Source organism: Musa acuminata, chromosome BXJ1-1 (assembly GCF_036884655.1).
Source record: "Musa acuminata AAA Group cultivar baxijiao chromosome BXJ1-1, Cavendish_Baxijiao_AAA, whole genome shotgun sequence".
Lineage (NCBI taxonomy): Eukaryota > Viridiplantae > Streptophyta > Magnoliopsida > Zingiberales > Musaceae > Musa > Musa acuminata.
Window position 1 is genome coordinate 3,779,747 of NC_088327.1, and position 20,192 is coordinate 3,799,938.

The following is a 20,192-nucleotide window of genomic DNA, read 5'->3' on the forward strand; positions in this document are numbered from 1 at the left end:
TAGTTGTTGAAAGCGGACGACTTAGGTGGTGATGAACAACGACGTCGTTAGGGGTCGTTATTGTGGATGAGGAGAGATGAGGATCGTTTTGCATCTGTGTCGGTACCAACACAAATGTAAAACGATGCCATTCAACATCCACATTAGCGTCGACGCAAATGCAAAGCAACGTCACTCCATAACTGTGTCGATTTCATGCAAGTATAGAGTCGTCCTCATCTCTTGCCGTAACTCTTTTCATCCATAATAATTACTCGTGGCCTCTAACAATGTCATCGTTCCATCATCATAAATTGAAATATTAAAATGATTTATTCGTCATTAAAACCGAGATCGTAAATGGATTTAGATATTTTACTTTTATAACAATAAGAATATTAAATATTATTTTTTAAAATATAGGGATAAAAATATTAAAGATAGTTAACTACATGGGATGATTTATTATTAGCTCGTATATTTGGTTAGGATTACGAAGAACAGTCTAAAAACATATAAAGAAATTATCTATACCACCTCGTGTACCACACGCCAGTCTTTACCGGGGTGTCCAACACCACCTGGTGGTACACGTCCAATACTGGATGTATTGCTTAGTTTACTCTGGTCATGTACCTTGTTGGATCGATAAATACAATCCGTACCAAAACGTACTGTGACAACACTTAGACATCAAATGGCACGCAAGATGAGTTTAGAAGCCGGACTTCTGAAGCCTTGATCTGAAACAACTGAAAGAGCCTGGCCACAATTTACTGCAAGCTTTCAAATGTATTGAAAGCCTAAATGTCTCGATCCTTAGTGATAATTTGCAGCCGTGTAGTGCTGGTTCTTCCCAGTCCCACATTGTGAATGCAAATATATTATGTGGACCTCTAATGCTTCATATTGGCCTCTTCAGTGTGGTATTGATTCTATGATGGTATCATATTACCATAACATGAATGCAAATGATTCATTTAATTGCAATGCACAACAGGTTTATCTAGAGTCTTTAATTTTCACTCAACTACTCAGAACCCTGAATAGTGCATAACAGAAGTCTTCTGGTAACAAAGTATTCTCATGAGAATCCCTAAGGTTGTTACACTCGGCCAATGATTTGTGAAAAAAAAAAAGATTTGTCACGATTGTGTAAAGCAAACAGCAGATGTTGATAAATCTTGTAGATATCATCCATATTTATCATTTTTTTCTCTTTTTGATGCAAAGATAAATGGTAAAGACGAAACTTGATTCCAAAATCTTGCTATCGACTGTCAGTCCTTATCAGCTAAGATAGCTATCATCATTTGTTTCTGCCCTTCTTATGCTTCCGAGGGGTAGGCTTCTTTCCACCCTTCTTGTTTGATCGGTGCTTTGCAACTCGTTTCAGTGGTTTCTTCTTCACATCTAGGCCTTGCCTCTTTTCAGCTTTGCTTCCGACCATAGGTATAGCATTTGTTTGATTAAAATCATCCTTTTCGTGGGAGATTGCACTTGTTGTAACTGTAATTGTCGTGTCCTCATCTTCATACATCTTTGTTTCTTCAAAAGAAAAAATAGTGGTGTAAGCTAAATTCTTGTTCAAATTGCACAAGAATCGATCAATACATCCGATGATGATCTTCATTCACTATTGACAACAAAGTTCCCATATCAATTATTTATTTGCAGTAATACAACATTACCTGAAACAGATGCCATCATGTCCTGATTATCTTGTTCAGAATCACCTGCATTGTCAGGTTCTGAAACAGCAGCCAGTGGATTCTCTGAAGATAAAACTCTTCCATATAAAGCCATTTCTCTTTCTTGTTTCCTCTACACCAAAATAAAAGAGCAAGTTCACAAATCAAGAACAACCATATGCTAGTCAGAAAAAATTTTCCCACACATATCAATAATTGCTGTTTAAAGCAATTATTATAACCATAATTTGGATTCCTTAATAACTCTGCCTTGCATTTCAAACCGCCAACATTAATCAATTTCTTCTTATTATAAAGCTACTTTACTTATTTTCCTATGTTGCTTAACCAATTATATATTCAATCAACTAATGTTGCCAAAAGTTTTCATAATAAATTATTTTGTGAATCTATTGTTCAGCCAGACCAATGCATGAGGCTTCGGGCAATGCAAGATCAGGAAGAGCTGATGTAGGTAGTCTTATCCTTACAAGCAAATTATTTGTGACAGAAACTCCACATTTAAGCCACGAAAGAGCAATTAGCTATATTAATATGCAAAATAGTTTGACCATCATTGGCCAGTTACTCTCAATGTACATGTTTATATTCATTTAACGAGGTTATATAGGAAACGCAAAGAAGGAAGCTTTAAAAATGATGAAAGTGGGAAGAGTACAAGACTGATTGACTCTCGGACTAGTAATATCGATTGGTATGAAGGACATTTTAAAAGTTATAGCCTCCTACCAAGTGCTCCTTAGTTTGAGAAAAATCTCAGTTCCAAGTATAAAAAGCGAGAAAGAAACAATTACTAACTAATGATAATTCTATTGCAATAAAGAAAGATAACAAATAAAGATCCAACCCTACTCTTAGAATTGTTATAACCCACAAAATTTAGGGACCAACATAATTTAGGGGAGACAAGTTTGCTTTTGTGGAAATCTCATAATCCACAAAATTCATCTAAAGACATGTTTAGAACTCTCTAAAGATGCCTCAACGGTTTTCCCAACCCAAGTTGCAACCAAAATAGGACTTGATAAGGATACAAAGAATTGACTCTAAACTCAACCATGCTGAAAATATCAGATATACATCCGAAAATAAGAGAAAATTAATCTATGGCGGAAAGACCTTTGTCCATGATAGGGTCTCCAAGGGGTGTTACAGTCCGACTACTCTATAACAACTCCCTATAAAATACCATCATGATATTATGAAGAAAATATTATGTAAGAAATAGGATGGTAGAGGCATTTGCTTTCTCAAGCAGGCAAATCAGGTTTGACTCAGTCTGCTGAGAATACTGATCCTATGCATCCTCTAAAGATGTCCTCGATCCCTGAAAAACGTATTAGGTTTGACTCAGGTTTGCCCAAAAATGCTCCCTAACTGTTGCAACTGAACCAATTTTTAAACTAGTTGCAGATCAGAGTGCATGATTGACATGCTATCTTAAACTGGAATTGGGAATAAATTCACATTCGACATGTGCCATGTTGGAAAAAACTGATAGTTTCCAGTAAGGCTTTAAATGGTGTGTTGCAAGCAAAAAAATAATCTTAGAAGTTATGAAGCATAGATTACTGCAAAAAAACCCCCTCCAAGTCTTCTCTTCCTCCTTTTCTCCCTCCTTACCTTCCTAGTCCAAGATCAGTTGGTCAATTAAAGGTGCACTTGCTAAAATATGATTGCAATAAGTCATAGGGATAAAGCATAAATGATTGTGCAGTGCCCCTCCTCTTCTCTCCTCCCTTATATCTCTCCATGCTAGTCCAAGATAATTTTAGTAAATAAGGGGTTCTCTTGCAATATTATTTGGCAAAGAGGAAAAGGCCATTCAATAAAACAATTTGGATCCATGAGGATGTAAAAGCATCATAAAGTGCACTTCCAAAATCTTTTCTTTCTTTTTTGTCTAGGAATGAAGATTGCTACAAACTCAAGGTGAAAGTAGATCTATAATATAGTTTGGTAAAGTCTGAATTTTTATATATATACTTTTGCTAGACTCTTAATCCCATTGGTAGTTAACCCACCACACTCCTACCATTGAACAGTGTTAAGAGGATAAATATTCAGCCCTACCCCTAAGCATGGAAGCATTATTTCTATGACGTAGCCGTGATACCCTAGTTACAATGAAGCAACCTTTACAAGAGCATAATAGTCTATCCTCCATCAAGGCCTTAACTGTTTTATTTCTAATTTTTCCTCGAATACTCCTTTCAACAAACTGATAATCAAAACCTATCAACTTCGACTTTCTAATTCGCTTCGAAACAACATTATGAAAGTTATTTCAGAAGAACAGAAAAGATATTTTTCATATGAATTTCACAAGTAAAATCACAGAGTCAAGACCAAGGTCTGCAGTACCGAACTGTACCGCCCGGTACGGGCGGTACATACCGGTCCAACCGGTTGTCGGTACACGGACTGCCTGTTACCGGTCCGAGTGCACTGTAGCACTGTAGCAGTGCTACAGTACTCAGCACACCTGGGTGTACCACTCGTATACCGTACTGTACCGGTACCGAGCCCAGATCGAAATACCGGTACGATACGGTATTGCAAACCTTGGTCAAGACCACCAGATTCATGGTCTTTCAGTTCAAAATGATCTAGTATGAAATATAAAATTGTTGATATCTTCTACAGTAAACACTCTCCATCATAGTACAACACTTCTGAAAATAGACTCCATGTACATATATTATAACTTTGGGCCATTCTAGAATCTTTTTTTTTCTAGCTTAATATCTGTCATCATATATTTCTCAAAAATTTCACAACAAACATACTGTAAGTTATCATTTTGAGCTATGTTTAGACAATCAACTATCCATATGGAAAATAAATTTACTGATTATAGTCAACAGAAAACTAAATATCACAACTTAATGATATTAAACAGTTCCTTGTTTGTCTCTCTTATTTTATTACATTGTCTCCAGGCATGGTTTTGCTTCAAATAATCATGGAAAAAACTGATGTTTGATGTATAAATACGCTATTCATGGAGAGTGATTTCTTTATTCTTTGTATGCACTACAAGAGTACTCGTCTTGTGTTTCTTTCTTTAACTTGCATTAAAAGTAATTCACAAAACATATTAACAAAAGAGACAAACCTTCTTACGAGCCTCAATCCGCTTCAATCTATCCTTTTCTTGCAACTGCCTCTGAGCTTCTTTTCTCCTTTTCTTCTTTCTTTTATGGAACCCAGTAACAAAGTCCCTGCAACATAAATGCTTGTTAACTAGGATTTTCAATTATATATGATACCTAGCAAAAATCTTCTGCAATTTTCAATAGATAATTGTTTTCACAATTAGACAAGACAGGATATTTTGTAAAATAAGTACACTGCTAGTCAAATTTTCAAATACCACATCTTATCAAAATAGGAGCGGAAAGCTGTTAAAGTAACCAATTTATTTCTGATATAGGTAGGAAGCAAGAGAACAGAACATAAGCATGTCCATATCCTGATAACATAAATTCGAAAAGGCTGCTCAAGATAGTTATAATAACACACCACCCTGGTCTCAATGTCATCATTAGCTCAATGACATATAATTTTTGGGTCGAACGAAACAAAATACCCGGATAAAAAAAAAAAATCCGCCTTTGACATCTACAAGATAAATTTCGCTAGGGTTTTTCTCGCCATCGGGATCAGGAAATCACAGAGGACCAACCAACGACTATTTCTTAGAAAAAGAAAAGCAAAGAACGCACAGAACCAAAGCAAAAAAAAAAGCTACAAGAGATCGTTTGATTAGCATGAGTGTGCCTGAGTTCTTTGTCGTTGAAACCGACGGTGAGAGCTTTGTTTCTGAGAGCCCTCTTCTTGATATGCTTTGGCACCATGACCGTAGACAGTTGCCCCACCACCACTCCCTCATCGAAGTCATCTTCTTCTTCGCCCGACATCCTCCGCCGCCGCTTCGCCCTCTTTCCCTCGAGCAAATTGGTTTCCAGCCAAACAGGGCGGCACATAAAGTGCGAACCATGCAGTACTAGAAGTTTAGTTCACGTGATATGCACGTGACATTGTGCCGTTAAAAGAATCACAGCGCATGGGACATTTGAGTATGGGATGGGGAAACGGCCCCTCCTCGATCGGTGACGATGTTCCATAAAACCCGAACCAAGATGAACCTTCTTAAACCGGGAAGCGAACCGAACCGAACCGATCCGAACCGAACCGAACCGCGATGAACTCGCTGTCCATCTGCGGCGGATTTGAGGGGTTAACTAGAGCTGTTCCTCGCCTGTAACTTCCCCAACCCTAAAGCCACAGAGACACAGAGATCAATGGCGGGCGAGAACAAGCCCAAATCCAATTCCAACGACAACAACTACAGTAAGGGGAAGAAGAGGAAGTATCTTCCGCATGGGGTAAATGTTATCTTCGTGTGCAAGAATCCAACGTGATGAAGGCACTCGAGCCTTTTCCCCTTTCTCGTTCGTTGTTCTGTTTGATGATTCGTGTAGTGACGACGCAGAAACCGGTGAAGAAGGGATTGCATCCGCTGCGTCCCGGCGTACAGGGGGTTTTCCTTACTTGCGATGGAGGGAGGGAGCGCCAGGCGACCAATGAAGCGCTTAATCTCCTAGAAACCGTCCGTTCTAACTCTTTCTTGCTGATTTCTTTCATTCTTATGGTTGAGATTCTGGTTTTGGTTTGCTTCCCAAATCTAATATTTACTCGGCCTTATTGTTGTTTCCATTGGGTTTTGTTCTGAGTCGTAAAACCGTTGTTGATGTTGTTTTAGCCTTTTTGCTATTGGTTTTGGTTTCATTTTGGGTTTCTGCAGCCAAAATCAGATTCTTTTTTTTCCATTCTTGTTTATTCTTTAGTACTATCCCATAAGCTTGATCGTTTCTGTGTTCCAACATGTTTTAGCCTTAGAAACCATTGGTTATGGTCTATGTGCTTTGCTTGACATTGTTGTTTGCTATCAGTAAATTAGTGAACTTAATCTTTGTGTACCTTTAGTTTTAGCATTTATTTAAAAGTGGCCTCCTCGTTGATTCATATTTTGGTTCAAACATCTCATGAATTTGATGTTATACATGTATGAAATGGCTAGGATACATTCTGATGGTATCTCTGGTTCGTTTGATGTGCAGTACTATGAAGAGCTAGTGCATGGGAAAAAGTCAGTTGTTAAATGTGGTGCTGTTCCTAGTAAACCATTGAATAAAATAATTAAATTCAGGGATTCTGATTCTTCTAGTGATGAAGATGAGGATAGTCCTCATGTAGATGAGTCAGATGCTTCCCTACGAGATCATGGGGACCTACAAACAAAGAAGGTGAAAGAAGATGCCTCTCCTAGTCATGAAAAGGAACCAGAAATGCAGAAACCTGCAGAAGAAAGTGAGGACTTACCGTCAAAGAAACAACGTGTCAATACATGTGCAGCTAAAATGGAAAATGTAGAAAGTACTAAAACTGATGATAAACCTATTGATGAGTTAATTGAAGATGAACTCAGAGAGCTAGGAGACAGGAACAAGGTTGGTTTCCATTGTGAATAGTGCATTTATCTCTGCAGTTTGATCTTGCTCTTGCTGCTTTTTTGGTAGAACATGAAAATTATTATTGCTCAAACAATAATCCCAGCTTTCTGTGTTATGAACTAAAAACTGAAATATATCATTTAATTGCATATATTTTTCGCTTTGCAGGTTTTCTTGTTATCCTTTTCTGTTTGATAAAAATATTGAAAGGAACATTCAGTTATAATTTTGTCAATGCCATTGTCATTGTCACTTTTTAATGGTCATCATTGTCCTATTCTTCTCTACTTCTTGGGCACCTATCTTCTTGGACCTTGCAGTATATTTGACAAAAAATGATGGGGAACAAAATAATTTCTACATTTTTCAATTTTATTTTTTTTACTTGTTTCTTCTTAGAAATACTAGTCGTAAGGATGTTCGACATGGGCACATATGCATATATTCGTCTTTTGTTAATTGCTGAATGCTGAATTTTATGTTTCCTTCATATTTGCTAGATCGACTTGATGTTCAACTATTTATGGTATAATCACTTTGAAAATATTGAATTGATATTTAAAGCACTGAAACATAAAAAAGTTGTCATTAGTTGGGATATAATGGACTAATATCTTCCTGATCTTTGGAATATTTTGTCTTTTAGTTTCTGGTAATTTTCATACTCAAGCTTTCAGCTAATGTAATTAGATTACTTCTCAATGTATTGGATCTATTTCAACAAAATGAGGAGATCAATATAGTTCATAGAGTAATAAGTTGATTAAAGTGGATAGGAGTATTGGCGATTTTGTGTTTTCATCAAGTGCATGCTCTATTAAAAGGAAAATTTTAGTATGGATCTGAGTTTGTAGGTTAGCCATACTTTATAGATCTGAGTGCTGGGCTGCTGTGAAATATATAGAAAAAATATGTGTCTGTGTAGTTGAGATGATAACGTCAAGAAAAATGTATGGAGTTACTAAAAAAATATTTAGCTCTGATAGAGAATAAAACAAGAGATTTATAATCTAATAGATTACTGCAAAAAAACCCCCTCCAAGTCTTCTCTTCCTCCTTTTCTCCCTCCTTACCTTCCTAGTCCAAGATCAGTTGGTCAATTAAAGGTGCACTTGCTAAAATATGATTGCAATAAGTCATAGGGATAAAGCATAAATGATTGTGCAGTGCCCCTCCTCTTCTCTCCTCCCTTATATCTCTCCATGCTAGTCCAAGATAATTTTAGTAAATAAGGGGTTCTCTTGCAATATTATTTGGCAAAGAGGAAAAGGCCATTCAATAAAACAATTTGGATCCATGAGGATGTAAAAGCATCATAAAGTGCACTTCCAAAATCTTTTCTTTCTTTTTTGTCTAGGAATGAAGATTGCTACAAACTCAAGGTGAAAGTAGATCTATAATATAGTTTGGTAAAGTCTGAATTTTTATATATATACTTTTGCTAGACTCTTAATCCCATTGGTAGTTAACCCACCACACTCCTACCATTGAACAGTGTTAAGAGGATAAATATTCAGCCCTACCCCTAAGCATGGAAGCATTATTTCTATGACGTAGCCGTGATACCCTAGTTACAATGAAGCAACCTTTACAAGAGCATAATAGTCTATCCTCCATCAAGGCCTTAACTGTTTTATTTCTAATTTTTCCTCGAATACTCCTTTCAACAAACTGATAATCAAAACCTATCAACTTCGACTTTCTAATTCGCTTCGAAACAACATTATGAAAGTTATTTCAGAAGAACAGAAAAGATATTTTTCATATGAATTTCACAAGTAAAATCACAGAGTCAAGACCAAGGTCTGCAGTACCGAACTGTACCGCCCGGTACGGGCGGTACATACCGGTCCAACCGGTTGTCGGTACACGGACTGCCTGTTACCGGTCCGAGTGCACTGTAGCACTGTAGCAGTGCTACAGTACTCAGCACACCTGGGTGTACCACTCGTATACCGTACTGTACCGGTACCGAGCCCAGATCGAAATACCGGTACGATACGGTATTGCAAACCTTGGTCAAGACCACCAGATTCATGGTCTTTCAGTTCAAAATGATCTAGTATGAAATATAAAATTGTTGATATCTTCTACAGTAAACACTCTCCATCATAGTACAACACTTCTGAAAATAGACTCCATGTACATATATTATAACTTTGGGCCATTCTAGAATCTTTTTTTTTCTAGCTTAATATCTGTCATCATATATTTCTCAAAAATTTCACAACAAACATACTGTAAGTTATCATTTTGAGCTATGTTTAGACAATCAACTATCCATATGGAAAATAAATTTACTGATTATAGTCAACAGAAAACTAAATATCACAACTTAATGATATTAAACAGTTCCTTGTTTGTCTCTCTTATTTTATTACATTGTCTCCAGGCATGGTTTTGCTTCAAATAATCATGGAAAAAACTGATGTTTGATGTATAAATACGCTATTCATGGAGAGTGATTTCTTTATTCTTTGTATGCACTACAAGAGTACTCGTCTTGTGTTTCTTTCTTTAACTTGCATTAAAAGTAATTCACAAAACATATTAACAAAAGAGACAAACCTTCTTACGAGCCTCAATCCGCTTCAATCTATCCTTTTCTTGCAACTGCCTCTGAGCTTCTTTTCTCCTTTTCTTCTTTCTTTTATGGAACCCAGTAACAAAGTCCCTGCAACATAAATGCTTGTTAACTAGGATTTTCAATTATATATGATACCTAGCAAAAATCTTCTGCAATTTTCAATAGATAATTGTTTTCACAATTAGACAAGACAGGATATTTTGTAAAATAAGTACACTGCTAGTCAAATTTTCAAATACCACATCTTATCAAAATAGGAGCGGAAAGCTGTTAAAGTAACCAATTTATTTCTGATATAGGTAGGAAGCAAGAGAACAGAACATAAGCATGTCCATATCCTGATAACATAAATTCGAAAAGGCTGCTCAAGATAGTTATAATAACACACCACCCTGGTCTCAATGTCATCATTAGCTCAATGACATATAATTTTTGGGTCGAACGAAACAAAATACCCGGATAAAAAAAAAAAATCCGCCTTTGACATCTACAAGATAAATTTCGCTAGGGTTTTTCTCGCCATCGGGATCAGGAAATCACAGAGGACCAACCAACGACTATTTCTTAGAAAAAGAAAAGCAAAGAACGCACAGAACCAAAGCAAAAAAAAAAGCTACAAGAGATCGTTTGATTAGCATGAGTGTGCCTGAGTTCTTTGTCGTTGAAACCGACGGTGAGAGCTTTGTTTCTGAGAGCCCTCTTCTTGATATGCTTTGGCACCATGACCGTAGACAGTTGCCCCACCACCACTCCCTCATCGAAGTCATCTTCTTCTTCGCCCGACATCCTCCGCCGCCGCTTCGCCCTCTTTCCCTCGAGCAAATTGGTTTCCAGCCAAACAGGGCGGCACATAAAGTGCGAACCATGCAGTACTAGAAGTTTAGTTCACGTGATATGCACGTGACATTGTGCCGTTAAAAGAATCACAGCGCATGGGACATTTGAGTATGGGATGGGGAAACGGCCCCTCCTCGATCGGTGACGATGTTCCATAAAACCCGAACCAAGATGAACCTTCTTAAACCGGGAAGCGAACCGAACCGAACCGATCCGAACCGAACCGAACCGCGATGAACTCGCTGTCCATCTGCGGCGGATTTGAGGGGTTAACTAGAGCTGTTCCTCGCCTGTAACTTCCCCAACCCTAAAGCCACAGAGACACAGAGATCAATGGCGGGCGAGAACAAGCCCAAATCCAATTCCAACGACAACAACTACAGTAAGGGGAAGAAGAGGAAGTATCTTCCGCATGGGGTAAATGTTATCTTCGTGTGCAAGAATCCAACGTGATGAAGGCACTCGAGCCTTTTCCCCTTTCTCGTTCGTTGTTCTGTTTGATGATTCGTGTAGTGACGACGCAGAAACCGGTGAAGAAGGGATTGCATCCGCTGCGTCCCGGCGTACAGGGGGTTTTCCTTACTTGCGATGGAGGGAGGGAGCGCCAGGCGACCAATGAAGCGCTTAATCTCCTAGAAACCGTCCGTTCTAACTCTTTCTTGCTGATTTCTTTCATTCTTATGGTTGAGATTCTGGTTTTGGTTTGCTTCCCAAATCTAATATTTACTCGGCCTTATTGTTGTTTCCATTGGGTTTTGTTCTGAGTCGTAAAACCGTTGTTGATGTTGTTTTAGCCTTTTTGCTATTGGTTTTGGTTTCATTTTGGGTTTCTGCAGCCAAAATCAGATTCTTTTTTTTCCATTCTTGTTTATTCTTTAGTACTATCCCATAAGCTTGATCGTTTCTGTGTTCCAACATGTTTTAGCCTTAGAAACCATTGGTTATGGTCTATGTGCTTTGCTTGACATTGTTGTTTGCTATCAGTAAATTAGTGAACTTAATCTTTGTGTACCTTTAGTTTTAGCATTTATTTAAAAGTGGCCTCCTCGTTGATTCATATTTTGGTTCAAACATCTCATGAATTTGATGTTATACATGTATGAAATGGCTAGGATACATTCTGATGGTATCTCTGGTTCGTTTGATGTGCAGTACTATGAAGAGCTAGTGCATGGGAAAAAGTCAGTTGTTAAATGTGGTGCTGTTCCTAGTAAACCATTGAATAAAATAATTAAATTCAGGGATTCTGATTCTTCTAGTGATGAAGATGAGGATAGTCCTCATGTAGATGAGTCAGATGCTTCCCTACGAGATCATGGGGACCTACAAACAAAGAAGGTGAAAGAAGATGCCTCTCCTAGTCATGAAAAGGAACCAGAAATGCAGAAACCTGCAGAAGAAAGTGAGGACTTACCGTCAAAGAAACAACGTGTCAATACATGTGCAGCTAAAATGGAAAATGTAGAAAGTACTAAAACTGATGATAAACCTATTGATGAGTTAATTGAAGATGAACTCAGAGAGCTAGGAGACAGGAACAAGGTTGGTTTCCATTGTGAATAGTGCATTTATCTCTGCAGTTTGATCTTGCTCTTGCTGCTTTTTTGGTAGAACATGAAAATTATTATTGCTCAAACAATAATCCCAGCTTTCTGTGTTATGAACTAAAAACTGAAATATATCATTTAATTGCATATATTTTTCGCTTTGCAGGTTTTCTTGTTATCCTTTTCTGTTTGATAAAAATATTGAAAGGAACATTCAGTTATAATTTTGTCAATGCCATTGTCATTGTCACTTTTTAATGGTCATCATTGTCCTATTCTTCTCTACTTCTTGGGCACCTATCTTCTTGGACCTTGCAGTATATTTGACAAAAAATGATGGGGAACAAAATAATTTCTACATTTTTCAATTTTATTTTTTTTACTTGTTTCTTCTTAGAAATACTAGTCGTAAGGATGTTCGACATGGGCACATATGCATATATTCGTCTTTTGTTAATTGCTGAATGCTGAATTTTATGTTTCCTTCATATTTGCTAGATCGACTTGATGTTCAACTATTTATGGTATAATCACTTTGAAAATATTGAATTGATATTTAAAGCACTGAAACATAAAAAAGTTGTCATTAGTTGGGATATAATGGACTAATATCTTCCTGATCTTTGGAATATTTTGTCTTTTAGTTTCTGGTAATTTTCATACTCAAGCTTTCAGCTAATGTAATTAGATTACTTCTCAATGTATTGGATCTATTTCAACAAAATGAGGAGATCAATATAGTTCATAGAGTAATAAGTTGATTAAAGTGGATAGGAGTATTGGCGATTTTGTGTTTTCATCAAGTGCATGCTCTATTAAAAGGAAAATTTTAGTATGGATCTGAGTTTGTAGGTTAGCCATACTTTATAGATCTGAGTGCTGGGCTGCTGTGAAATATATAGAAAAAATATGTGTCTGTGTAGTTGAGATGATAACGTCAAGAAAAATGTATGGAGTTACTAAAAAAATATTTAGCTCTGATAGAGAATAAAACAAGAGATTTATAATCTAATATGATATGCACATGTTTTAAGAAGATCCACAGATATTGTGGTTAGATAAGGTAAGATAATTATTATTGGTGGTATGAGCAGAGATGGGGATATAAGAAAACTTTATTAGAAACAATTAGCTGGAGATATCGCATTGAACAGAATTCAATGGTGGGACAAGCTCCATGTAGTTGAATCAAACTAGTTAGAAAATTATGGCATGTTATATTTATAATTTTCTTATTGATTTTATTTTTATTTTGATAATTAAAATGCATCCTTAGATCCTCTACTTTTATGTTCACTCATACATCAAATTCTCGTGCAGCTTTTGCCATGAAATATATTATTATACATAATCAATAGTCGTTAGGCATTAAGTCTTTGGAACATTTGGTAGGTCCATTTCTATAATTTTTTTATCATTCTCCTTTCTTTTTCCTATTTGTTTTGCTTACTCTCTTTGAAACTAAAATTTCTAAAACATTTATATTGAAAAACAGAGGCATTTTGTGAGCCTTGACTCAGGTTGTAATGGTGTTGTCTTTATTGAAATGCACAAACGAGCTGGAGATCCTAGCCCTACTGAGATTGTACAGCACATGATGACTAATGCTGCTTCTACAAAGAAGCATATGTCAAGGTCCAATTTTCATTCATCATATCTTATCTGCAGTTTACATACACCATCTTTGTTACTGTAGTTGTTCTCATCATTGTAGAAAGTACAATTTGATCAAATTCAGTGCTCTCCTACCAGGTTCATACTGAGGGTTATACCAGTTGAGTTGACATGTTATGCATCAGAACAGGAAATTTCAAAAGCAATTAAACCAATTATTGAACAACACTTTCCTAACGAAGCTCCTATTCCACAAAAGGTATGGGTGCAACTGTATATCCTGCTATTTTCTTCTTTTAATGATATTTTATTTTATCTTAAATATTCTTTCTGATCATGTTTATACAAGTCTAACAAGGATATATTTTACTCATTAAAGATCATGGAAGAAACATGGAGTAAAGAATGTGACAGTTTGCTTGAAAAAGCATCTAGCTACCTTTGATGTATGCTTAGTCCTTGGATGTTTCTTTTGTAACTTTATTATTAGCTATATTTTTTATTCTTTACCTCTAGTCATCTTAATATATCCTTGTTTAGAGGGTAAAAGGATGAATGCATATCCTGCCTATTTTGTTACTAATAACTTATAATACAATAAAAGTTTTTTTATGAATTAATAAGTCATATGGAACGAGACTAGAAAATAGAGAGGATAAAAAATAAAAAGAACTAAGAGGAGTGGATACAAGATATGTGTAATGCACACCCACAACAGATATTTGTTTAAAGCCTTCAAATTGCTTAAGTGGCTCTCTCCCCATAGATCCCTTTTTATAGATCACTAGATAGTCTAACTGGGAGAGTGGCAGCGGCAATGCAGTGCGCAGGAAGTGGTGATGCAACGGGTAGGCAGTGGCAGTGATGGGTGGGGCGGCAGAGGATTAGACAGAGACAGAGAAATGGAAAATAAATTTTGATGGGTATCGATCCACTTTTGTTTTGCTGTTCTTGGTGAGGTCAGTAAATATTGTATGATATGTATTTGTCTGATCAGTATTTGAGAACTTTCTTGGAAGTATGATACTTCCAATCAACTCAAGGTCCAATAATGGTCTCCTATAACTTTGGTCTGATAAATGATCACTCTTGAAGATTAGTATAGACGATGAACTTAAAGGATGGGAGATCATGGATTGAAAAATTGGGTCTACTTGTTAATATAGAACAATATTTACCAGTCCAAAGCTCAATTGGTACATGAACCAATCAGTTCACAATTCATACTTGACATATTGCGAGGTACAAGTACCACACTGGTTCCTTGAGCAGTGAACCTTTGTATATTAGGCAGTTAGCATAATATCAGTATTTGGATTCAAGTCCCATCTCCCATTTCCCACTCCTTTAAACCCACTAGCAGCCTTTTCTTCCCATTTCGTCATCTTTCGTGTTCTCACTCTCCAATCTTTTTCTTTCTCAAATCCACTTCTACTGTTGCCACTAGTCATTGGTTGCAACTAGGAACCAAAACTCTTCCTGTTTATGCTCTGTTACCAGTAATTTTTGTCGTTGCCACCCTGTCTCTTCCCTAACCAGTTTTGATGCATCTAGGACTTTGCTTCTTTTATTATATTTAATCAATTTAGGATTTGAGTCTTGTGATCTAAGTCATGTTAGTTTTTGTTTACGTTTGATTTAGGTTCAATGAATTGTTTTTTGTAGTCAATTCATAATTTCTTTTGATGTTTTTTAGGTTTAAGTGATATATTATGTCAAGTTTCTCCATTTTGTTGTTGCAACAAGTTTCTTGGAACAAAGCTGTTATGTAATTCTTTGTTATATGCAGTTTGCAGTGCTATATGAAGCACGATCTAATACAGGTATTGAGAGGATGACAATTATAGATGCAGTTGCAAAATCTGTTCCTCAGCCACATAAAGTGGACCTTAAGAACCCAGATAAGACCATCATAGTCCAGATTGTAAAGGTATATAAACACTGCAGGGTGTTTTAATTTTTCATATGCTTTCATTCGTAGTTTTCAGTGCACAAAATTCAACTTATTATTTTGATGATTAACATGTCTGCTAATAAACATGTTTTCAAAGCAATAAATTTGAATGCCTGCAATGATGTGTTCTTAAACTGACATTTATTCTATGATGGACCTTGTTTGTACAGGGATTTTTTTTTTCAGCTTGTGCTCTGATATCAGTTCCATAGAATCATATTAAAACTATTTGCTGACTAAGTTTAGCTGTTTAAAACTTTTGGCGAATAGTTCTCGGCATCTCTGGATGTTCATGATGGATAATTTCAATGTGAACCTTTTAAGTTAAATCTGACCCAACTTGGACACAACTCGTATAGCATAACTTGGGCTCATGGGCTGGGTTCAGGTCAAGAGATCTTGACATGCTATCAGATTGACTGAACATATCAGTTCTTCTGAGGTTCAGTTTGACCTGAATCAAGTTGATCTGAATCTAATGTCTTGACTTATTGATCTGATCTGTTTTAATCTGATCTATTTATGGTCAGATTCAGATAAAAATTTGACCCCATTAATGGGTTGGATGGAGTTCAGATAATCTGTACATGTTTTGACTATTCACGTTTCAAGTTGACCTGACCTTACATGACCCTAGAAAATGTATTTTAAAAACAAAGGAGAGCAAAAGAAAGAAAATGATTCTTAGATATTGGTTTTTAAAAATGTCCTCTGAAACAAGCATTTTATCTTGCTAATTTTACTATGTTGAAAATCAAGTTATATCTTCTGGACATATTGCTTGATTTCAACGTTGCTAATATCATTACTTTGATATTTCATATTTCATATACAAATATTGACAAAGGATTCAAGCTTTGTTGGGAGTCATGGGACTTCTATTATCAAAGTTGATGCCACCAAACTACAACTTATTTCTATTGTTTACAAAGTTGACCTGTGTGAAGTTTCTTCATAGGAAACTGAAAGTCATTTCAGTAGGCAATTTAGTATACAGTTCATCTCAAGGTTTTGAATACCGGTCAAGTCAATACATTCTAATCAGTATTTTTCTGGAACATATAACTGGATACTAGCACAATACTATTCATTTTTAACATTTGTATTATTTTATTCAATGATACTGGGCAGCATAAGTTGGTGCACCACCCAGTATACTAATAATGTACTGATCCTGTAGGTTATGGAAACCAGCATTTAAATCTTCTGTTCATGTTATATTGTGGACTGTTATCCAGTAGCACAATACAGAAATGACATTTAGAATCCATAGCAGGCACTTCCTTACCATTATAAACAATTATACTTCACAACTGATGTTTACAGGTGCAAGTATTTTGTCTGTTGTACGATTTCTTTTTTTCTCTTTTCTACAAGTCTTTAGATATAACATCTCCTAATTGTCTTTTCTTAATCATGAACCACAGCTGACCATACAATTATTTACAAGACATTCCTATAAATCTAAGGGGATCTCAGTAGTCACACGACAGCCTAGATGCCCTTATATTGTAGATATTGTTTCGGCTTTAGTGTTAACAAAAAGTTGTGCTTTATGTATACTTCATACTTGTAAGAGAGGAATTATTATGTTGTACAACAATAGCAAAACTATAAGTCCCAACATTTTAGGGTTGGCTATATGGATTTTTTACCGCTATTGAGATCTATAAAAAGCCATTGAGATCTTTTTAGGTCTTCCTCTTCCTCTTTTCTTATTATTTTCTTATCTTTCTTAGTAACTCCACACATCAATCTCAACATTCTTATCTTAGTAATACAACTTTTTGTACATGTTTTTTAATTGCCTAACACTTTCGAAAAGAATCTCTCCATTAACTGCTTCTGTTGTTCTATGTTGAACCTACCATGCCTCAATTGAATTAATCATTGAGTGAGTTGCGGGCAACATAGGGAATAAAATGGAAACTAGGAGCATTCATGACTTTCTTATCCCTTCTAATTGAAGTTGACTTCCAATTGTTTTGTAATTTTTTTTTTTAATATCAAAGGTATTTGGTGGTCACAAAAGACTCTTGACGCCCCTCGTCATTTTAACTATCCTATTTTTTACTCTATGAATAATATTTTCATCAATCTCTCAATTTTGCTGAATGATTGATCCAAGATACCTAAAGCTTTTACTAAAGGAACATTTTGTTCATCCAACTTTTATGATTGATCATCTAGATAGAAAACCAAATTGATTTTCAGAGACATTTGTTTCAAGCGTTATCCTATGTTCAATAACTCTTTCTCAAAGTTTTATAGTAGACTCATTATTTTAATTTATCTATAATTAGAATATTTTTGAATGTCACATTTGTTCTTTTAAATTAGTACTTAAAAACTCTTTCTTCGTTCATCAAGCATCTTTTTAAATCTTATAATTTTATTAAATACACTAGTTAATCAGGCTATTCTCTTGTCCTCTAAACTTTTTCAAACTTTAATAGGGATATCATTAGGTTCCATACTCTTAGTTATTTTTATTTTTTTCAAGCATCTTTTACTTCATTAGCTTTAATTTTATGAACAAATATATGATTATTAAATTTATCACTATTATTTATCATTAATACAAAGTCTTGTGTAGAATATTTATTAAATTAATTTATAAAATTTTTTTTCATCTTTTCTTAATTTCATTATCATTAACAAGTAATTATCCTCTATGACTGGGAGGGTTTTAGCTTCTTCCCATTTTCATAAACCTAAATCTTTTACACCTTTGATGATTTCACGTGGGCTGTTTTATTATTTACTTACCATATGGTCAATATGGCCTGCCGGGGTTTTCTTAACACCAATATCATTTTTGGAATCATCTGATTCTTTGTCATAGGAAGTTGTAAAACTTTCTTCTTACATGATTATCATAATACTTCAATTTGAAAAATCCTTTCTTTGCTAAACTTCAGATTGCTTTTTAGCTAGTTATCTGATTGTGAGACTGATACGTGAAACTTTCTTCAGACTATTTGCTTGATAGGGGTGGTTGAAAGGTACAAGCAGCTTTCCAAGTACAACCTGAGGGAACTGACATCGCCCAAGCAATAGCAACATCAAGCAACACATCAATATAAGTTATCTGAGCTCTCGTTTATTTCCTTGAGAACCGATGACATGTTGCTAAGAGGATTGATGTTGGAAAATTCCAAGAGCTCTACAGAAGTTTAGAAGTATTGTCCGCGTGGTGTAACTGACCAGCCGTGTTCACCAAGATTTATGATTTTCTATTTTAAGGTCAAAAACTGAACTGGCGCCGATCATCTACGAGAACAAAACCTTATTTCCGAACTTCCATATGGAAGTTTGTTATATATTTGATTAATTATGTACTGATGCAACACGCTAGGAAGAGTACATTGTCTTTTTCCCTTCGAAGTAGTATTTTATTTCCTTCCAAAACTGTTAAATAACTAGATGGTTACGAAGAAAATGAATTCCTTTTCTCTTGAGATTAATTTCTGTCATGTGACTACCAGTGGGAGGGTGTTTTATCGAATAATTGAAGGGTTAATTATATATTATCCTTTTCTCTTGAGATTAATTGCTCTCATGTGACTACCATTGGGAGGATGTTTTAACGTATAATTGAAGGGTTAATTATATATTATCCATTGTAATTAGATTATTTTAACATCTTGATTTTTAGATTTAAAAAATTTTATATTGTAATTTCTATGGTTATTGTAACGTGAAACATCTAGTTCTATTTATCGTAACATTATCGATTTTATTGATAGAAGCACAAAAACGATAGATAAAAAGATAATTTTAATATTTCAATTACGTTTTTGGTGATAATAGATGACGATGTTTATTGTGGATGAGAGAGAACGACGATAAGATATGAGGAAAAGGATAACACTGATATTGACGCTTTGCATTTATATCGATATTGCTCAATAATTACATCGATGTTGATGTAGATGCAGAGTAGTATCGTCTTTTCTCATATTATTGTCAGTATCGATGCAAATGTAGAGTGACACTACTTTGTATATATATTTACGTCGACATTAATGTAGATATCAATGCAAATGTCAAACGACTAGAGTGTCGATATTTATATCATTTTCTTCCTTCTTAAAACATAATTATGACGTTGAAATTATCTTTTTTTCATCATTTATATTCTTTTGTTGGTAAAACTGACGATATTAGATTAAATAAAATTAGATATTTTACTTTTATAATTATAACTATTCCAATCTAAAATTTTTAATTGAATAATTACAGTTAAAATTGAATGACTTTCCAATTGAGCATCACCTACTGTACACGATGCATGCAACAAGACTCTTCACTTCTCTATATAGTCGAGTAACGATGGCACTACTCAAAAGCAGCAATTCTCCGCTAAAAAAAAAAAATCTTTATGTGCAGTACGTCTTGCAATTTTCCAATGACTCCAGTAAAATTACTACTTCGATATAC

The 20,192-nt window shown here is 35.4% G+C and overlaps 4 protein-coding genes across 4 annotated transcripts; 2 read left to right on the forward strand and 2 right to left on the reverse strand.

The window, feature by feature from the left end:
- Nucleotides 1–980: 980 nt before the first annotated feature.
- Nucleotides 981–5,695, reverse strand: LOC135612314 (ribosomal RNA-processing protein 17-like). Its single transcript, XM_065108489.1, has 4 exons — nucleotides 5,475–5,695; nucleotides 4,810–4,915; nucleotides 1,671–1,803; nucleotides 981–1,527 (listed from the first exon to the last, which is right to left on the reverse strand). Exons 1-4 carry the CDS (start codon nucleotides 5,678–5,680, stop codon nucleotides 1,289–1,291), a joined length of 684 nt encoding a protein of 227 aa, XP_064964561.1. The 5' UTR covers nucleotides 5,681–5,695; the 3' UTR covers nucleotides 981–1,288.
- Nucleotides 5,696–5,853: 158 nt separating this feature from the next.
- Nucleotides 5,854–7,243, forward strand: LOC135612359 (uncharacterized). Its single transcript, XM_065108567.1, has 3 exons — nucleotides 5,854–6,082; nucleotides 6,190–6,306; nucleotides 6,818–7,243. Exons 1-3 carry the CDS (start codon nucleotides 5,999–6,001, stop codon nucleotides 7,226–7,228), a joined length of 612 nt encoding a protein of 203 aa, XP_064964639.1. The 5' UTR covers nucleotides 5,854–5,998; the 3' UTR covers nucleotides 7,229–7,243.
- LOC135612380 (uncharacterized) lies at nucleotides 6,790–10,664 on the reverse strand. Its single transcript, XM_065108655.1, has 3 exons — nucleotides 10,444–10,664; nucleotides 9,779–9,884; nucleotides 6,790–7,055 (listed from the first exon to the last, which is right to left on the reverse strand). The coding sequence occupies exons 1-3, from the start codon at nucleotides 10,647–10,649 to the stop codon at nucleotides 7,023–7,025; spliced, it is 345 nt and encodes a 114-aa protein (XP_064964727.1). The 5' UTR covers nucleotides 10,650–10,664; the 3' UTR covers nucleotides 6,790–7,022.
- Nucleotides 10,665–10,848: 184 nt separating this feature from the next.
- On the forward strand, nucleotides 10,849–19,216 carry LOC135612289 (uncharacterized). The gene is made up of 7 exons (XM_065108418.1): nucleotides 10,849–11,051; nucleotides 11,159–11,275; nucleotides 11,787–12,176; nucleotides 13,677–13,816; nucleotides 13,934–14,054; nucleotides 15,585–15,725; nucleotides 18,726–19,216. The coding sequence occupies exons 1-7, from the start codon at nucleotides 10,968–10,970 to the stop codon at nucleotides 18,807–18,809; spliced, it is 1,077 nt and encodes a 358-aa protein (XP_064964490.1). The 5' UTR covers nucleotides 10,849–10,967; the 3' UTR covers nucleotides 18,810–19,216.
- The last annotated feature ends 976 nt before the right edge of the window (nucleotides 19,217–20,192 follow it).